Genomic DNA, 21164 nt, shown 5'->3' with positions numbered 1-21164 from the left:
ACACACAGCAGCCCTTGGAGTTATCATCATCTTTCTGATGAGTATGATTTTTAAAAGATGTGTCTCTTATCACTATTAGTTTATACTTCTAAATAGAGATCCAGAGGTAAGCTAAAACTGAAATTCTGTCACAAGTTTTTAGGTAAGTGCCCACGTTGTTTTTATAGGTGGCTAAGCTCTTTCATTAGTAATGTGTTTAGTTCTGAAATAAAATATAGGTAAGAAAATTAAAATTATTCATAATTCTACCATAAAAAGATAAACACTTTAACTTTTTACTTTATATATTCTTAGACTGTCTTCATATACAAAATATAGGAGATCTGAAATAGAAAAGAATACAGAGAATGCTTTTTTAAACTGCTTTATTAACTTCACAATATATAATGAGCATCTTGCCATTCAATAGGGTAAGATTCCCTTGCTGACAGAATCTTACACATTGGGTCAAAATACAATATTCAATCAGAAGCGGTGGTAGGAGACGCACAAGAAACAGGTTAACACCAAAAGATTTACAACAAAGGTACACTGAAAACATGTAAGTTTAGGTAGGTGTGTTTTCCTATTAACTTCAAAGAAAACATCAGAATTCAAGGCATAAGACAAAACTCATCATGATGGTCACGGTGAGGGGGGTCAGTGCTAACTGCCCGCAGACTGTAACTGAATTGTTTTTCCCTCAGCTTTTCCATCAGCTGTCTCACCTCCTCCCCAATCCTTTCCATATTCTCTTCTCTCATTCTTGCCTGTGGCTCTCCAAGCCTCTGAATCATGTCCCATCTATACTGCAGGATGGGCTGCCTAACACGGAACCGCCTACGATTTACTCTAGGCACACAATATTCACCAGCTTCCAAAGGGTGGACCAAGGGCTCTCCTTTATTTGCAACTTGCTCCTCTTCATTCTTTTTTTCGTTTTCCTGGTTGGCATTTTCCATGTTGAGATTTTTTACTGCTTGTTCCTCTTTGGACGCCATTGCTCCTAAGAGACAAAAGACAGAGAAGGATTTATCAGGACTGATCAGCACCGAGGACAGAGGCCCTACTACGCACATTCCAAGATTCAGAGCCCTGGATCTCTTACCCTTTTTAAAATTTCATTTTTCCCACCTGAGAGGCTCCCTACGCCCTCTAGGGGGCCCTCAGTAAGAGCCCTACCCCCTCCCAGTTGCTCCTCTCCCCTCCCTCGCGCAAAGCCCACCATTTTCCCTGCCTATCCAAGCCCAGGCCTCTGCGGGCACCAAGATGGAGGACGGGCTGTTTGGTGGGGCGGGGGATTTGGGGATCTCAGGGCTTTCCACACGTTCCCCCCGCCCCCCCCCCCCACTATCCCCCACACCGACCTGGGCCTATCCTTGCAGTCTCCTCCTCCCGATTCTAGCCGCGAGTGCGCCGCTGCGACACTTAGACCCGCACACCTGCAGAGGGCGGGAGTAAGGGAGCGGGGACTGATGCAACCAGCGCTTGGGTCCAACCCGTCGCCACCCAGCCCTTCCTAGGCCCCGGGACCCTACGGCCGTCCCACCCCTACGCCAAGACCTCCCATGCCCCGCACAGACCACCATTTTCTACACCAAGAAGGACGGGGGCGGGGCCGGGCGTGCAGGAGGCAGGTGTTTGCAAAGGGTCGTTGCCTCACAGCGGTCCAGCCCTCCACCCTACCATTTTCTGCGGCCAAACGCGGTCCGCAGCTGGGCGTGAGGCTGCGGTCCTTCCGCGGCTTCGCCATCGGGCAGCTGGAACCCGAGGAGGGCTCCGCGGGCCGCGTGGGCTCTCCCACACCGAGCCCAGGGGACGCTCCCCCTCCTCCGGGTCCCTTACCTGCTCCCCCTCCGCCTCCAACCCTTTGGGGCTGCCCCTGTCCCGCACGCCCTCGGGGCCACCGGGAGCAGGTACCGAGAAGGGAGCGAGCGCCGGCCCAGTCTGACGCTAGAGCTAGGCGCTCGAGTCACCGTTGGCGGGTCACGTGAGGCCTTCGTCACCGCGAGCGGCACTACCCCCATCCCGCGCCCTTTGCTGCCCGCTAGGTGGCGCAGAGCTGATTGGTCTGCGCACCTTCCCTCTGCTGCCTCGTCCTTCGAAGTAACTCCAGGCTGGGCTCTGTGACTCTTCGTCTTTGTATATTCCTGGGCTTTTCTCTGCTTGCCTGGGAAGGGCAGTATCTTCTCAGGGGCCTGTTGACCATTCCCAGTTCTTCTCTGGGGACTTGCTTCTTCCCCTTCTTTGCTCCAAGGATATGCTTTCTTCCACTTGCTGTCTTTTCTGCTACAGTGCTCTCTCTCCATTTTCCCTCCACTTTTAAAATGTGTAGGAGAGGGGCGCCTGGGTGGCTCAGTCGGTTAGGCTTCCGACTTCAGCTCAGGTCATGATCTCATGGTCCGTGAGTTCGAGCCCCGCGTCGGGCTCTGGGCTGATGGCCTGGAGCCTGTTTCAGATTCTGTGTCTCCCTCTCTCTGACCCTGCCCCGTTCATGCTCTGTCTCTCTCTGTCTCAAAAATAAATAAACGTTAAAAAGAATTTTAAATGCGCAGAAGAGATGAGTGAGGAAAAGAGCCCAGGAGAGTGGATTTTTAAAAATTCTTAATATCTGTTTTGTTCTTTTTATATTAAATCCTCCCAAATCAATATACTTTAGTTATTTTTATTTGAAAATAAGAATTAAAGTTGGAGGGAACCCAACCATCTGTCTCTTCTGATAAGTCATTACATAAATATAGACTATACAGCCAGCTTCTTTTTTAGAACTTGGAAAAAAACAGGGCAGCTGATGGCTCCTCTTGTTAGGGGCCCCTAGATACCTGAATCCCTTCCATGAGATGAGCCAATTAGACCGTAGTGCAGCAGAGTCTTGATGAATTTTCAGAACTAAAACAACATCAAAAATTAAAATTCCTTCATAAATTTATAGTTCAAAAAGCAGTAAGTTTTTATTTACAAATCACATGATCATGTATTTAAAGAATCCTAAGGGATCTACAATAAACCTACTATAGAACTAGTACTTTAATTTCATGGGTTTGCAGTTATAGATAGATATTATAAAAATCCATTGTATTCCTGTGTTTTAGTGATGAATAATTGGAAATTGAAATTATTATCTATATATAATTATAATGATAAAATATATAATTTCATGATAGCTTCCAAAAAGGTGAAATACTTACGTATAAATTTGATAAAACAAGGTCCTGGATCAGGAAATACAATACTGGTAAGCTAAATTCTCTCCAAATCAATCTATAAATTTAGTGTATTCAAAATCAAAATTTCAGCAGCCATATTTGTATAGCTTGACAAAATTACCCTCAAATTTATATGGAAACGAGAAAGACCTAGTGTAAACAAAGTAATTTGGAAAAAAACCCCACAAATGTGGAGAATTATACTATTTGATTTATAGACGTAAAATGTAATAAAAGTAGGGGCGCCTGGGTGGCTCAGTCGGTTAGGCATCCGACCTTAGCTTAGGTCATGATCTCCCTGTTTCTGAGTTCGGCCTGTGTCAGGCTCTGTGCTGACAGCTCAGAACCTGGAACCTGCTTCAGATTCTGTGTCTCCTCCTCTCTGCCTCTCCCGTGCTCATGGTCGGTCTCTCTCTGTCTCTCAATAATAAATGAATGTTTAAAAAAAAAATTAAAGATGTAATAAAAGTAGAGTAGTAATGGAGTATACATAGAAATTGAATTTAAATTTAAAAATTTCTGCTCTATGAAAGATATGAAAGATATGGTTAAGAAATGAGGTGGGAAGCCAAGAAAAAAAAGTGTAACCAACAAAATGTTTGTGTCCAGAAAACATATAAAGACCTCCTAAAATTCAAAATAAAGCAAGCAATGCAATTAAAAATGATCAAAAGATTTGAACAAGCATTTCAGAAAAGTTCATGTACAAATCACCAAAGAGCTCATGGAAAGATGCTCAATGTTATTAATCATCAGGGAAATGTAAAACAAACAAACAAAAAACCCAATTAAGTACCACTGCACAGCCATCAGAATTGCTAAAATTAAAAAGTCTGACAATCCCTAGTATTTTAGAGGATATGGAACAACTGGAGCACTCATTCCTCATTCATTGTTGATGAGAAGTTCAACCATTTTGAAAGACTTTTTGACAGTTTCTTTAAAAGTTAAACTTACACTTACCATAAGTCCAAGAAATTTCACTCTTAGGAATTTTCCCAAACAGAATTCAAACCATATTTCCTCAAAAATATTTGAATAAGAATGTTCATGGCAGTTTCATCTATGATAGCCCCAGACTGGATACAATCCAAATGTTCATCAACCAGGAAATGTATAAACAAATTGTGATATAGTCATATGCTAGGGTACAACTAAGGAATAATAAAGAATAAACTGCCGGTACAATCAATAGCATAGATAAATCTAAAAAAAAAAACTATTATACTCAGGGAAAGATATCAGACACAAAAGAGTGCTTTCTGTGTGATTCCATCTATATAAAGTTTGGGAAGAGGCAAAATTAATTTATATTGATGTAAATTGGGTCAAGTCAGTGTTTGCCTGGCCTGAAGGTCGGAATTATTTTTTTAATTGTAAAAGGGGCATAACAGAACTTTCTCAGCTGAGGGAAATGTTCTGTATCTTGATGAGGTAGTGACTCTACTGGCTAATACATTTGTTGAAATCATTGAACTGTATAGTTAAAGTGTATGTATCTTATTGTATGTAATTATATCCTGATAATTATATCCTTAAAAAATCCTGATAAAAAAATCCAGGATAAAAAATCCTGATTAAAAATGAAATATCTGGAAATAAATCTAATTAAATAGTTGCAAGACCTCTGCACTAAAAATTAAGAAATAATTTTGAGAAACATTCAAGAAGACCTAAATAATTATAGATATGCCTGGTTCATGGATTTAAGGATTAAATATTTTAAAAGTTTATTTATTTTAAGAGAGTGGGGGAGGAGCAGAGAAACAGGGAGAGAGAGAATTCCAAGTGGGCTCCGTGGTGTCAGTGTAGAGCCTGATGCAGGGCTCAAACTCACGAACCCATGAGATCATGACCTGAGCCAAAACCAAGAGTCAGATGCATACCCAAATGAGCCATCCAGATGCCCCGAAAGATTCAATATTGTATAGTTGTCAATTATTCCCAATTTGATGTTTACATTCATGCAATCCATATAATTGGTCCCAATTTGATGTTTAAATTCATGCAATCTATATAAAAATCTTGGCTAGTTATTTTTTGTTGACAAGCAGATCCGAACTCTGTATATCCAAATGCAAAGAACCAAATATAGCCAAGGTAACAGTGAAGGGAGCATCCAGACTTCCACTTCTAGATACCAAATTTAGTACAATGCTATAGTGAGTAAATTATGAATAAATAGCATATGGTTTAAAATATTAACATATTTGTGTACACACATGCATGCACAGACCTGTGAAACATACCTACACATGTCACTTGATTTATGACAAAGATGACAGTGCAGTGAAGTAGGGAAAGGATTTTTTTCCCCAAAAAGTGGTATCAGATCAGCTGGATATCTATATGTGAAGAAATGATGTTGACTCCACCCTAAATAACACACAAAAAAAAACACGCAATGAATTGCAGATCGAAGTGGGAAAAGTAAAAATGTCATTCTAATGTAAAATACAGAGGAAATCATCTTCATGACTTTGGAGTAAGCATTATTGGGTTTTTTAAAGTTTATTTATTTATTTTGGAGAGGTAGAGCACGTGTGAGCAGGGGAGGGGCAGAGAAAGACGGAGAGGAAGAATCCCAAGCAGGTTCTGTGCATGAACTGTGAGATCATGACCTGAGCCGAGATTAAGATTTGGATGTTTAGCCAACTGAGCCACTGAGGCACCCCTGGAGTAGGCAGTATTCTTAAAGAGGACACAAAAATCACTAATTATGAAGGATAAAAATGATTGTAAATTGTACTTTATTAATATCAGAAACTTCTGTTCATCAGGAGACCATTAAAAGAATAAGGAAGCAAGCCACAAACTAGGAAAGACATAAGGAACACATATATCTGACAAATGGCTCATATCTATAATGTATAAACAATTATTACAAATAAATTTTAAAAAGACAGATAATTCAATAGAAAAATGGGCAAACACCTTAAAACAATACTTCAAAAAACCAGAATATCCTAATATCTAATAAATTTGTGAAAATATGTTTAACTTCATCAGTTTGAAGAGAAATGCAAGTTAAACCAAAATGTGATACCACTATACACCCCCCACCCTTTCTACGGATGCCTAAAATAATAAAAACTGAAAATGTCAAGTGTTTTATGAGGTTGTGGTACAACATAAACTGGTACTACCACTTTGGAAAACTGTTTATCACAGATATAAATGTAAACATACGTACACTTTATGACCAAGCAGTTGTACTCCAGATATACCTATAATAAAAATGTGTGTATTGGTTTACCAAACAACATTTACACATGTTTATAAAAGCACATATAATTTTTCCTGAAATTAGACATACTCAAATGTCCTTCTTCAGGAAAATGTATAAGTAAATCATATATTTACACAGTTGGATGTAATTCAGTAATAAAAATGTAAAAATTATGAGTACATGTAATATGGATAGATCTCAAAAATATAATGTTGAGATAAAAAAGTCAGAGTGAAAAAGAATAATGTATATGAGTTTTATGAGTTTAGGGTAGGCAAAACTATGATGTTAGTGTTCAAGGTAGTGACAGCCTTGCATAGTGACTGGAACAGAGCTTCTACAGTGTTGGTAGTGGTCTGGGGTTTTGTTTTGTTGCATTTTGAGTGTTGGTTAAGTAGTTTTAGTTTGTAAAACTTCACTGAGCTAGGTATTCATGATTTGCTCACTTTTGCATATGTATTTTATACAGTATTTAAAATTTTCCTTAATGCAAAACAAACTGACACAATTCTTCTCATAGTAAATTGTTAAACCTCAAAAAAATTATCACACTATTGGTGGGTATGTAATTTGATATATTCTTTGTGGAAGGCTATTTGACAGTAATTATTAAAAGTCTTAGAAATGTTCATACTGCTTGATGTATTCATTTAATTTTTTAGATGCTATTCTATTTTTAAAAAAAATTAAACATGTGTTTAGAAATTTATAAAGATATTCATTGTAGCAAAACAAATATGAGGAAAATAATGGAAAACATAAGCAAAAATATAAACAAAATGAAAAAAATAAGCAAATATGGATTAGTTGGCTTAAACATATCATTGCCTATTTGTATAATTGAGTTCTATAAAATAAGAAAAATATGCTATATATATAATGGAATACTATTCAGCCACAAAAAGGATAAAAATCTTGCCATTTGCAACAACATGGATGGAGTTAGAGAGTGTAATGCTAAGTGAAATAAGTCAGTCAGAGAAAGACAAATTACCATATGATTACACTTGTCTGTAGAATTTAAGAAACAAAGCAAAGGCACAAAGGAAAAAAAAAAGAGGGAAACAAGCCAAGAAACAGACTTTTAATTTAGAGAATAAACTGATGGTTACCAGAGAGGAGGTAGGTGGGAGGATGGGTGAAATAGGTGATGGGGATTAAAGAGTGCCCTTGTGATGAGCACCAAGTGATGTATGGAAGTACTGAATCACTATATTGTACACCTGAAACTAATATACCACTGTATATTAACTATATTGGAACTAAAATTAAAAATGTAATTAAAAATTAATTAATTAAAGTTAATAAAAGAAGGAAAATGTGCCATAAAGGGGTATTTAATGATTAAGAAATCTTTTCATGATTTACACTTTAAATAATAGAAAAGTTGATTAAAAACAGTGCGCTCAGTGGAATTCTAATATACATGTATATACATATATATATAAACATAGACTGTAATAAATAGAATATAATCAATCTTTATTTCTGAATATACTTATATTGTCAATATTAAGACAAAAAACTTCTTTTTTAAGCCTTTTTTTTTAGGTAAATCTCTACACCAGACATGGGGTTCAAACCCACAACCCCAAGGTCAAGAGTGTGCTCTCCACTGACTGAGCATGTAGGCACACCCAAAACAAAAAAATTCTATACATAAAACCACTAGAAACAAAAATAGTAAATAACAAACTAGGAAACATGTGCAGAACATATATCATGAATTCATTTTAACTTCATTTTTCACGTCAGAAAAAAAGTGATGAGGAAAAATCCTTCCTTTCACTCTATGTGGAAAATCTATCACTTGCTTCCCAAAATTGTTTAGGATACAGGATGAGCCACTACAATATGCAGACCCCCAAAATACAATGGTTCAAACAAGAGAGAGAGAGAAAATATATTTTTCTCATACAAAATAGTCCAGAGATAGAAAGGGACTTTTGGGCAGGTGGATTTGTCTGCTGTATGAGGTCAAGTGCTTTCTATTTTCCTGCTCTGTTATCTCCTAGAGTGTTGTACATACACTTTGAATTCTAGGACACAGGAAGGAGGAAAGAGAAATTATTAGGCAAACAATTTTCTTTTAAAAAATGATACAGAAGTTGCGTGCTCCACATAACATATTTCATGGCATAGAATTTGGACACAAAGACGTATTTGGCTGCAAGGGAGGCTGGGGAATGTTAGTTTCCAGTTGTCTGATGAAGAGTTCCTTTAAAACTTTGGGGAAGGGAGTCCTATTAGTTAGAAGAAGATGGAGAAAGTTGTTACTGGGGAAAATTAGCCATATTGGCTAAACGGAGTAATAGCAATAAGGTTACACTTATCAGTCAGACTTTGGCAAAGTTGTTCATTTGGAATACATCCACGCACAACTCAGTTTAGTGCAAAGCATAAGGTTTTCTCTATTCACGTCTAAGAAAAATCAACTGATTGAATATCATTGTAGTATAAAGAGAACTTGACCATCCATATGTACTATAACTTTTGTTACAGTTACAGTATTTTTGTGAACATCATTGATTATTTCCTTAGGATGGATGCTTAGGAATGGATTTATAGGCTCAATGGGGCTCCTATATTTTATTTTTTTTAAGTTTATTCATTTTATTTCGAGAGAGGCAGAGAGAAGAGGGAGAGAAATAATACAAAGCAGGCTCTGAGCTCTCAGCATGGAGCCAGATGCAGGGCTCAACACCACGAACTGTGAGATCATGACCAGAGCGGAAATCAAGAGCCAAATGATCAACTGACTGAGGGACCTATATTTTAAATGCACATGCCTGAGTTCCATAAAGAAAGGTTAACATATTTGGATTCTATTACCTGGAAATAAGTGAGAAAGCCATTGGGGAAGTTCAGAGCACAGATTTATTGATTTCATGTCAGAAAAAGTTTGCCCTGAACCTGCTTTGAAATCATAGACCATCAATAGACTTAAGCACCTCTAAAGGAGGAACAAGTGGGCTTGTACCCACAAAGCAGCATAAGACAGGTCAGACTGATTAATGCTAAGGATGGGGGCTTGGGTTCAGTCAGATAGTTCTTTTCTCTGTTTCCAACCTAACTTCTAGATCTTTCCCATGTTCTGAGGCCCAGGTCAATGTCATTTTCCTCCTTGAGACTTTCTCTATTTCAGGCCAACATGGCCTTTGCCTTCTTGTAGCTTCTATTGGCCAGACAGTTCACCCTTTAATATAGCTATTTCCAAATGGTCTCATGTGAAAGGCTATTTGGCCTAACCAGAGACAGTATATTTTTCACCAATGTTGTGCCTTTCTCTGAGACCTAGCCCTTAACATTAAGAGAACACAAAGAAGTGCTGGGCATGTGAAAGTTTCTCCCAAATAACTATTGACTCATCAGTGAACAAAGATGGGAGAAAATATGGGAACATTTGAGACAGTCCTCATTCTAAAACTTGGGTTAGTTCCTAGACTCAACATCAACTAGTGTGTATCCATGGACACCTTACTTAAATTTCTCAAAAGAAGAGAGGGAGAGGAGAGTGGGAGGAATATCAGAGAATTGTCTGCCCTAGTAGTTCAGATGAAAGGTCATGAGGGCCTAAAACAGCAAAATGACAAATTCAGCTGTCACATTGAAGAAAGATAGAGGCTTACTGGCTATAGAAGGGGTGAGAGTCAGACAAGGATCTAACATTTCAAGATAGAGCAACTAGACAAATTAATAAGGCAGGTTGGGTTAATTAGTGTTAAGAGCACAGGATCTCACTCAAAAATGACTATAAAATATCAACAGAGACTTGAAAGCCAATTTGGTCGCCATAGACCTGTAGTCACCAAATGATGTCTGGATAGGGCAAAGTGTTAGAGTCAATATTTTAATCTCTTGGATATAGTTGCCAATTTGCAGGAATTAGAATAAAGAGGATCAAGTTGAACCATAAGTAAGCAGTTAGCAAAATCTAGACTCTAGGAAAGTCTAAAAGTCAAATAGCCCAATTTCTTCCATAGATAATGGGTAAGAAATAGAAAGAAATGGAGATAAAACCTATACATTAATAGACTTTAAATAAATATAGCACCATTTTCTAAAGGAGAAGACTAAACTATAATATCCAGATATGCACACTTGGAAGATAAACCATAAAGAAACCAAAGAAAGAGATTACTACAAAATTTAGGACAGTGGTTACTTTCAGGGTAGAAAAGGCATGCTTCCATTAGGATGGGGCATATGGAGGAGTTTCTAGAGTGGCTGGAAGTTTTACTTATGAAGTTTTATTTATTTATTTATTTATTTATTTATTTATTTATTTATTTATGAAGTTTTATGATCTGAGTTATAGTTAAAACAAGAGTGTTCACCTTATACTATTTCACTAATGTTTACATTTTTAATGTTTCTAGGTTATATTTTGTAATAAAAACTCTTTAAAACTTACATGATTTCTTTTTATTTACATGAATATGACCTAAGACACCTTTTCAAAAATTATTACATAATAGCAAGGGTAATGATGGTGAGTTCTTGGAGTCTCCTAGTGACCTCATGATAGGATGTTAAGAATCCTATCGTTTGGATTATCTCAGTGGTTTCCTAGTGTATGTAATTCAGGATTATCTGAATTTCTTTGTCCTGCGATTCCATGCAATTATTCAAGATATCATTGTGTTTTTCACTCAGGCAGCAGAAGGTACACATCTAGGATAAAACTACATAGCTACAGAGCTATGACAATTGAGGGGTTTCTGTATAGCCTTTTAAAGTATAAAGTAGTTTCTTTGTTTTGCAGAGGCATTAGTCCCACATTGTGTTGTTTTTGTTTTGACCACTTTTCTTAAACAACTTTCAGAGATGTTATTTCCATACAATAAATCATATATACGAAGAGTACATTTCAAATGAGTCTGAATATTGACAAGCGTATACTCCCACATAAACACTATTGTATTTAAGATATGAAACATTTTCATTGCCCCCAGAAAGTCATGCCCTTTTGCAGCCATTACCCCACCAAACTTCATTCCAGGAAACCAGTAATCTGATTTCTATCACTATTTATAAGCTTTCCTGTTCAAGAATGTTGTCTAAATGGAATCATATTGCATGCATTCTTTTGTGCTCCGCTTTATCCATGTTATGGACTGAATCAATGGTTTTTTTTTTTTTTTATTGTTCAACTGTATGTGTTTAGTTATCTATTGCTGCATAACAAACAGCCCTAATATTTATTGGCTTACAACAACAAGCAATTATTATCTCACAGTTTCTGTGAGCCAAGAAATGGGCACAGATTAACTGGGTTGCTCTCCCACAAGGTCATACGCAAGATTGCAATCAAGATGTTGACCTGACTGCAATATCAGCTTAAGGCTCAACTAAAAGAGGGTCGACTTTCTTTTTTTTTTTTTTTTTTAAATATGAAATTTATTGTCAAATTAGTTTCCATACAACACCCAGTGCTCATCCCAAAAGGTGCCCTCCTCAATACCCATCACCCACCCAAAAAGGGTCGACTTTCTAATTTACAAGGTTATTGGCAGGATTTTTGTTTGTAGAAAGCTTCTAGACTGAGGGCCTCATTTACTCTATGGCTGTCCACATGTTTATGGATTATTCCCAATAATAAGCTTTTATAAACAAAACTGCTATGAAAATTCACATACAAATATTTTTTGTGAAAGAAAATTTTCATTTATTGCGAATAAATACCTAAAAGTAGAATAGCTGAATTTTAAGAAAATACCAAATAGTTTTCCAGAATAGTTGAATATATATAATTGTAAGAAAAATTTCCCACCAGCAAAATATGAGTTCCTCTTGCTCCATATTCTCCAAAATGCTTGGAATTTTTTTGTCTTTTTATTTTATTTTATTATTTTTTAAAATTTTAATTTGAGTGTAGTTAACATACAGTGTCATATATTAGTGTGAGGTGTATAATATAGTGATTCAACACCTCTATACATTACTCAGTGTTGATCAAGGGGAGTGTACTCTTAATTCCCATCATCAATTTCACCCATCTCCCCTGCCCCACCTGCCCTCTGGTAACAATCTGTTTGTTCTCTTAGTTAAGAATCTGTTTTTTTGGCTTGTCTTTTTATTTTTTTCCTTTGTTTTGTTTCTTAAATTCCACATATGAGTGAAATCATAAAGTATTTTTCTTTCTCTAACTTATTTCGTTTAGCGTTATACTCTCTAAATCTTTCCACATTGTTACAAATGACTAGATTTCATTATTTTTATACCTGAGTAATATTCTATTATATACATACATGTGTCCATCTATAGATGGACATGTGGGCTTCTTCCATAATTTGGCTATTGTAAATAATGATTCAATAAACATAGGGGTGCATACGTTCTTTTGAATTAGTATTTTCATATTCTTTGGGTAAATACCCAGTAGTGGGATTATTGGATCATATGGTAGTTCTATTTTTTTTTTTTTTTGAAGAAACCTCCATATTGTCTTCCACAGTGTTTGCACCAGTTTGCAATTCCACCAATAGTGCAAAAGGGTTGCTTTTTCTCCACATCCTCACCAACACTTGTTGTTTTTTTTTGTGTTTCTAATTTTAGCCATTCTGATGGTGTGAGGTGATATCTCATTGTGGTTTTGATTTTCATTTCCCTGATAATCAATGATGTTGAGCATTTTTCATGTGTCTATTGGCCATCTGGATGTCTTCTTTGGAGTAATGCCTGTTCATGTCTTCTGCCCATTTTCCAATTGAATTATTTGTTTTAGTGGTGTTGAGTTGTGTAAGTTCTTTATATATTTTGGATACTAATTCTATATCAGATATGTTATTTGCAAATATCTTCTCCAATTCAGTAGGTTGTCTTTTAGTTTTGTTGGTTGTTTCCTTTGCTGTTCAGAAGCTTTTTATTTTGATGTAGTCCCAAAAGTTTATTTTGATTTTGTTTCCCTTGCCTGAGGAGACACATCTAGAAAAATGTTGCTGTGGCTGATGTCAGAGAAATTACTGCCTGTGCTCTTCTCTGGGTATTTGTGATTTCGAGTCTCACATCTAGGTCTTTAATCCATTTTGAGTTTATTTTTGTGTATGGTGTAAGAAAATGCAGTTTTATTCTTTTGCATATAGCTATACAGTTTTCCCATCACCATTTGTTGAAGAGACTGCTCTTTTCTTATTACATATTCTTTCCTTCTTTGTTGAAGATTAATTGATCATATAATCATGGGGTTATTTCTGGAATGTCTATTTTATTCCATTGATCTGTGTGTCCATTTTTGTGCCAGTAACATACTGTTTTGATTACTACATATTTGTAGTATAACTTGAAATCTAGAATTGTGTACCCCCACCTTTGTTTTTTTTTTCTTTTTCTTTTTCAAGATTGCTTAGCTATTTGGGATCTTTTTTAGTGCCATACAAATTTTAGGAATGTTTATTCTGCTTCTGTGAAGTATGTTGTTGACATTTGATAAAGATTGCAGAAATCTGCAGATTGTTTTGGGTAGTGTGAACATTTTTGCAATATTTGTGTTTCCGATCCATGAGCCAGGAATATTTTTCCATTTGTGTTGTCTTCAATTTCTGTCATCAATGTTTTATAGTTATGTTTGACATTATTAGCCTCTGTAATTGTAATCATTCTGTTAGATGTGTAATGGTATCTTAATATGGTTTTATTTTGTATTTCCCTAGGGTCTTACAATGCTGAGCATTTTTTCAGGTTCTTATTGTCAGTGTACATATCTACTTTTGTGAAATTTGTATCTAAATATTTTGCCCATTTTATTGGTTGTTTGTCTTATACTTTTGAGATTTAGGACTTCTTTATATACGTTTTAAATACAAACTAGTTGTCAACTATAAGCATTGAAACTATTTTAACCTAGTCGTTAGCTTGTCATTTAATTTCTTAGTGATGTCTTTCAAGAATCAGAAGTTTTTAATTTTGTTGAAGTTCTATTGTGCAGCTGCTTTTTAAAATGATCTGTGCCCTTTTTTTGTCTAACCCAAGACATCTTTGCCTATCCCAAGGCTTCAAAGACTTTCTGCTATGTTTATTTTAGAAGTTTCATACTTTTGGGTTTCATATTAGTGTGTATGATCCATTTCAAGTTACTTTTTGTGCATGATGTCAAGTGAATATCAATGATAACCTGTGAGATATCTTGGCACCTTTGTTGAAAACCAACTGACCATATATGTTTGGGTCTATTTCTGGACTATGCATTCTGTTCCATTGATCTATTCAATTCTGCACTCCACCATCACTGCCTTTGTCACTGCAGCTATATCATAACATAAAAATTTTGAGTCTTCCAGATTGTTTTTCATTTTTACAATTTTTTTAGCTATTATAAAACCGTATAAATTTTGGAGACATCTTGTCAGTTTGTACAAAGATGGTTTCTTGGATTTTGATTGCGACTGTATTGACTATGTAGATCAGTTGGAAAGGAAGGTTAACATCTTAAAAATATTCAGTCTTCTCATTCATGACCATGATATATCTCTACATTTATTTATTTAGACATTTTTTTTTTCATTTCTCTCAATTGTGTTTTGTATTTTTTTAAAGTTTATTTATTTATTTTGAGAGACAGAGTAAGAGAGAGCACACATGCATGTGAGCTTGGGAGGGGGTAAAGAGAGAGAGAGAAAGAGAGAGTGGTGGAGAGAGAATCCACACTGTCAGCACAGGGCCCAATGTGGGGTTCGATCTCATGAACTGTGAGATCATGACCTGAGCTGAAATCAAGAGTTGGATGTTTAACTCACTGAGCCACCCGGGCACCCCACTCATCACCTATTTAGCCCATCCCCCCACCTCCCCTCAGCAGCCTGTTTGTTGTCTACATTTAAGAGTCTCTTGTGGTTTGCCTCTCTCTGTTTTTATCTTATTTTATTTTTCCTTCTCTTCTCCAATGTTGATCTGTTTTGTTTCTTAAAGTCCACATATGAGTGAAATTATATATTTGTCTTTCTCTGACTGACTTATTTTGCTTACCATAATATACTCTAGTTCTATTCATGTTGTTACAAATGGCAAGATTTCATTCCTTTTGATTGCCAAGTAATATCCCACTGTATATATATATACCATATCTTCTTTATCCATTCATCATACAACGGACATTTGGGCACTTTCCATATAATTTGGCTATTGGTGATAGTGCTGGTATAAACATGTGGGTGCATGTGCCTCTTCTAATCAGAATTTTGTATCCTTTAGATAAATACTTAGTATTGCAATTGCTAGGTCCTAGGGTAGTTCTATTTTTAACTTTTTGAGGAAACTCCATATTTTTTTCCAGAGTGGCTGCACCAGTGTGCATTCCCACCAACAGTGCAAATGGGTTCCCGTCTCTGCTTCCTTGCCAAAATCTATTGTTTCCTGAGTTGTTAATTTTAGCCATTCTGAAAGGCACGAGGTGGTATCTCATTGTGTTTTGATTTGTATTTCCCTGATGATGAGTGATGTTGAGCATCTTCTCATTTGTCTGTTAGCCATATGCATGTCTTCTTTGAAGAAGTGCCTATTCATGTCTTCTGCCCTTAAACTGGCTTGTTTTTTGGGTGTTAAGTTTAAGTTCTTTATAGATTTTTGATACTAACCCTTTAACAGATATGTTGTTTGCAAATATCTTCTCCCATCCTGTTGGTTGTCTTTTGTTTTGTTGATTGTTTCCTTGACTGTGAAGAAGCTTTTTATTTTGATGAGGTCCCAATAGGTCATTTTTGCTTTTGTTTCCCTTGCTTCAGGAGACATGTTTAGTAAGAAGTTGTTGCAGCTGAGGTCAAAGTGATTGCTGTCTGTTTTCTCCTATAGGATTTTGATGCTTTCCTGTCTTATATTTAGGTCTTTCATCCATTTTGAACTTATTTTTGTGTATGGTATAAGAAAGTGGTCCAGTTTCATTCTTCTACATGTTGCTGTCCAGTTTTCCCAACACCAGTTGAAAAGACTGTCTTTTTTCCATTGGATACTCTTTCCTGCTTTGTCAAAGATTAATTGGCCATACAAGTATAGGTCCATTTCTGGGTTCTCTATTCTGTTCCATTGATCTATGTGTCTGTTTTTGTGCCAGTACCATACTGTCTTGATAATTACAGCTTTGTAATACAGCTTGAAGTCTGGAATTGTGATGTCTCCATCTTTTTTGTTTGTTTGTTTTTTCCAGGTTACTTTGGCTATTCAAGACCTTTTCTGGTTCCATACAAATTTTGTAATTGTTTTTTCTAGCTCTGTGAAGAATGCTGGTGTTATTTTGATAGGGATTGCATTGAATGTGGAGGCTGCTTTGGGTAGCATAGATATTTTAACAATATTTGTTCTTCCAATCCATGAACATATAATTTTTTTAATTTTTTTTGTGTCTTCTTCAATTTTTTTCACAAGCATTCTATAGTTTAAACTATGATAATTTTCAATTTACAGTCAATTTGTTTTTATTCTCACCCACCCTTTTCCTTCTGTATTATTTTGAAACAAATTTCAGGGCAACATATAATCCCATGTGTTGACATTTGATTTCTAGAAGATAAACTTTTTAAACTTAATTAAAATATTACTATTATTCTAAAATAATAATTCCTTAATATTAAAAATCTATTCAGTGTTGAAGTTTTCATTTGTCCCCAAAAATATCATGTTTAAAAAAATTTACATTTGTTTGAAAGAAGTTCCAACAACACTTTATTGATATGTCTTTTAGATCTCTTAATCCAAAGCTTTCCTCATTCATTGGTTTATTAAATTTATTTTCATTGGTAATACACATAAACACATAATATAACATTTACCACTTTAACCATATTTATGTGTACATTTCAGCGGCATTAAATATATTCACAGGGTTGTGCAAACACCACCATCATCCATCTCCAGACGTTTTCATCTCCCCACACTGAAACTGTGCACCCATTAAACAAAAAACTCCTCATTCCTCCCTTCCCTCAGCTCCTGGCAACCATGATTATATTATCTGCCTCTATGAATTTGCCTATTCTAGGTACCTCACACAAGTGGAAACATACAATATTTGCTCTTTTGTTCCTGACTTATTTCACTTAGCATAATGTCTTCGAGGTTCATCTATGTCATAGTATGTGTCAGAATTTCATTTTTATTTTATTTTTAAAGACTGAATAACATCCTATTGTATGTATATACCATATTCGTTTATCCATTCATTTGTGGATGGACATTTCATGTTCTGAAATCTATTTTGTTGATGTTAATCTAGTCATTCCCACTTTCTTATGATTAGTGTTTCCACACTATTTCTTTTTCAATTCTTTTGCTATCAACCCATCTGTGTCTTTATATCTAAAGTGTATGGCTCATAGAAAGTATATAAGTTGTTAGGATTTGTATCCAATCCATCAATTTCTCATTTTTACTTGGAGTGCTTAAACAATAGTTGCTTTAATTATTACTATGATTGGGTTTAAACCTAATGCCTTGCTATTTGCTTTTATAAACCCATTTCTCACTGTTCTTTTTTATCCTCTTTCCTTGTTTTTAAAAAACGTAATTGACACTTTTTTACTATTCTGTTTTATTTCCACTTTTGGCTTATTAGCTATAACCCTTGGCTTTAATTTTAGTGCTTGCTCTAGAGTTTATTTACATTATGCATCATTAAATTATTAGTTTATTATCAACTAATACTATACCAATTCATGTAAGAACTATACAAATAGTACCCATCCATTTTCCACCCCCTGCCCTCTTATTTACCTTGTATCTATGTTGTAAATTCCACGATACACTGTTATTTTTCTTTTGTATAGTCTATTATCTTTAAAATTGCTTAAATGGAAAAGGGAGTTAAGATGGTGGAGAAGTAGAGGGAAAGGTATTTTCCATGTCCCTCAAACGCAGCTGTATTGAGGTCAGATCACTTGGAACACCCAGGAAATTGATCTGCGGAGTGACAGAAGGAGCTCCATGGTTGGAGGGAGACAGCTTGGCAGGATAGAGGTGACTGTATGTGAATTGGAGGAGATAAGACAGGGTAGGCACAGAGGGGAGGGAACCCTTTTTATGCGGAGACAAAAGGGAGAGAAAGAGATGGCTTCAGTATCTAGTTAGCATAAGAAGAAACCTCTCAGGACCACAGACTAGGGAATGAGAAATACAGAGAGTGCCAGTTTCTATTTTGTAAACAGCCTTAGGTGCCAAAACTCAGAAGTTTCAAAAGTGCACGACTTTCCTCTGACCAAAGCCAGAGCCCTGTGCATGCACCTGCAGAGGAAGTAGCTGGCCCAGCAGCGCTGTAACAATCTCCTCAGGGATGCACTGGAAGAGAATAGTCCCCTTCCTCGGATACTGTGGGAAGAGGGTTCGTTGACTCCCCAAGGACAAAAGACCTTGCAAGCACCAGCCAAAGGCCTTTTATCAGCAGGGCTGAGTGGCACTACACCAGAACAGGGTCTGCATGGTAGAAGGTCCTTTAAGACATCAGGTTTTGAATCCCAAGTGCCTAGGAGGGGAAAGAGTACTGTCAAGCAGAGCAAGCTGACCGCCCTCATTATTCTGTGAGAGCTGCCTAAACAGTGTGGTTTAAGACACCCAGTCTGGGGAAGAGAGATTGGGGCATCACCATTTTTATCCCCAACACCAACAAGGTGAGACTTCTGAAAGCATCACAGAAGCTCCCAGTGGAGGTGGGACTCCCTTACACTAAACCCCGCCTCTCCCTGCCTGGCAACTGTTTATCTACTGGAGGAAGACTGACACTGAGCCAACACAGACAGACTCTTCCACACCAGAACAGCCCCCCGTTCCAAGCACCAACAGACACCTGTTTTTTGTTTTTGTATGTCTGTCTGTTCTCTTCTCTTTTTCCTTTCTACCCTTTTCTTCTTTTCTTTTGGAATCAAGCTCATAGTTTCTGATTTGTTTTTGGTCAATTCTTTTATATGTATAATAAAATGTATACATATAATAAATATAGATTTTTTTTATTTTCTATACTATACATAGAATAAAATTCTCTATATATAATTCTATATATATACATAGATCGTACACAATTGTATAAATTGTGTAAAATTGTATAAATTGTATACAATTTATGTATATATATTTTTCAATTGTTTAATCATGCATTTTTACTCTATTCTTTTTACACCTTTTCTTCATCTTCTTCCTTTTTTATTTTCCTTTCTCTCTCTCTCTGGATTTAGCCATATTTTTTTTTTGTTTATTTGTTTGTTTGTTTTGTTTTGTTTTAATTCTCTGCTTGGTCTTCTTTTCTCTCCTTTCATTTTTCTCCTTGTCTTCCCCGCACTTTCCTTTTATTCGAGGGTTACTTCAATGAACAAATAAAAGCACACCTGGTTGAAGGTCCAAACACTCCACCACCCCAAAAAAGGAGGAGTTTTGCAAAAGACCAACCAGTGGGATACAGCAGCCAAACACAACAGAGTACATACAACACACACCAAAAACACTTCTTGAAGTGCCAGGCCCTGGACAGTGTATGACCCCTTTTTAATATACTAGTACTCACAGGTGCAGGACACCTAACAAGCTATTAAAACATGCAAAAGATGGAAACAGCCAAAATGAAGAAATGGAAGAATTCTCCCAGGAAGAAAATTCAGGAAAAAATGACAGCCAGAAACTTGCTCAAAACAGATATAAACAATACATCTGAACAAGAATTTATAATTACAGTCATAAGGCTAATTGCTGGGCTTGAAAAAACCATAGAGGACAGAAAAGAATGTATTGTTGAAAAGATCAAAGACCTAGTAACTAGTCACAGTGAATTAAGAAATGCTATAAATGAGATGCAGAATAAACTGGATGCAATGGCAAAGAGGATGAAAGAAGGAGAGGAGAGAATAGGTGAAATAGAAGATAAAATTATAAAAAATGATGAAGCTGAAAAAAAGAGGTAAAGGAAATTACTAGCTCATGAGGGGGAGAATTAGAGAGCTAAGTGATTCCATGAAACAAAACAATATCGGTATCATAGGAGTTCCAGAAGAAGAAGAATGAAAGAAAGAAAAGGACAGAAGGTTTATTTGGACAAATTATAGCTGAAAACTTCCCAAATCTGGGGAAGGAAACAGGCATCTAAGTCCAAGAGGCACAGAGAACTCCTTTCAAAATCAACAAATACAGCTCAACACCATGACATATTATAGTGAAACTGGTAAAATACAAAGATAAAGAGAGAATTCTAAAAGCAGCTAGAGACAAATGGTCCTTAACCTGTAAAGGTAGACACATAAGGATAGTAGCATACCTGTGTACTAAAACTTGGCAGACCAGAAAGGAATAGCAGGAAATATAGAATGTGCTGAACAGGAAAACCGTGCAGCCAAGAATCCTTTATCCAGCAAGGCTGTCATTCAGAATAGAAAGAGATATAAAGGCTTTCCCAGACAAACACTAAAGGATATCATAACCACTGAGGGGACCCTAAGGGGGACTGTGTAGTGGAAAGCAACAAAGACTACAAAGGACCAGAGATATCACCATGAACAGATATCGCCTACAGATAAATACAATGGCACAAAATCTATATCTTTCAATATTCAGTCTGATTGTAAATGGACTAAATGCATCAGTCAAAAGGCATAGAGTATCAGAATGGATAAAAAAATCCAAGATCCATCTATATGCTGCCTACAGGAGACTCAATTTAGACCTGAAGAAACCAGCAGATTGAAAGTGAAGGGATTGAGAACCATCTATCATACTAATGGATGTCAACAGAAAGCTGGAGTAGCCATACTTATATCAGACAAACTAGATTTTAAAACAAAGACAAT

The 21164-nt window shown here is 36.3% G+C and overlaps 1 protein-coding gene across 6 annotated transcripts; it reads right to left on the bottom strand.

The window, feature by feature from the left end:
- Positions 1–348: 348 nt before the first annotated feature.
- LOC121024756 (protein BEX1) lies at positions 349–1979 on the bottom strand. Of its 6 annotated transcripts, none has more exons than XM_040466982.1 (3): positions 1900–1979; positions 1347–1421; positions 349–985 (listed from the first exon to the last, which is right to left on the bottom strand). In XM_040466982.1, the coding sequence occupies exon 3, from the start codon at positions 978–980 to the stop codon at positions 594–596; it is 387 nt and encodes a 128-aa protein (XP_040322916.1). In that variant the 5' UTR covers positions 981–985; positions 1347–1421; positions 1900–1979; the 3' UTR covers positions 349–593. The 6 variants fall into 6 exon arrangements, with proteins under 6 accessions (XP_040322916.1, XP_040322915.1, XP_040322917.1 ...); XM_040466981.1 differs by having other exon boundaries at positions 1825–1963; XM_040466983.1 differs by lacking the exon at positions 1900–1979 and adding an exon at positions 1666–1782.
- Positions 1980–21164: the final 19185 nt, after the last annotated feature.

The sequence above is a fragment of the Herpailurus yagouaroundi genome, unplaced genomic scaffold (genome assembly GCF_014898765.1).
Source record: "Herpailurus yagouaroundi ecotype Mexico unplaced genomic scaffold, PumYag 67080, whole genome shotgun sequence".
In the NCBI taxonomy this organism is placed as follows: Eukaryota; Metazoa; Chordata; class Mammalia; order Carnivora; family Felidae; genus Herpailurus; species Herpailurus yagouaroundi.
This window is presented reverse-complemented; position numbering and strand designations above follow the sequence as displayed.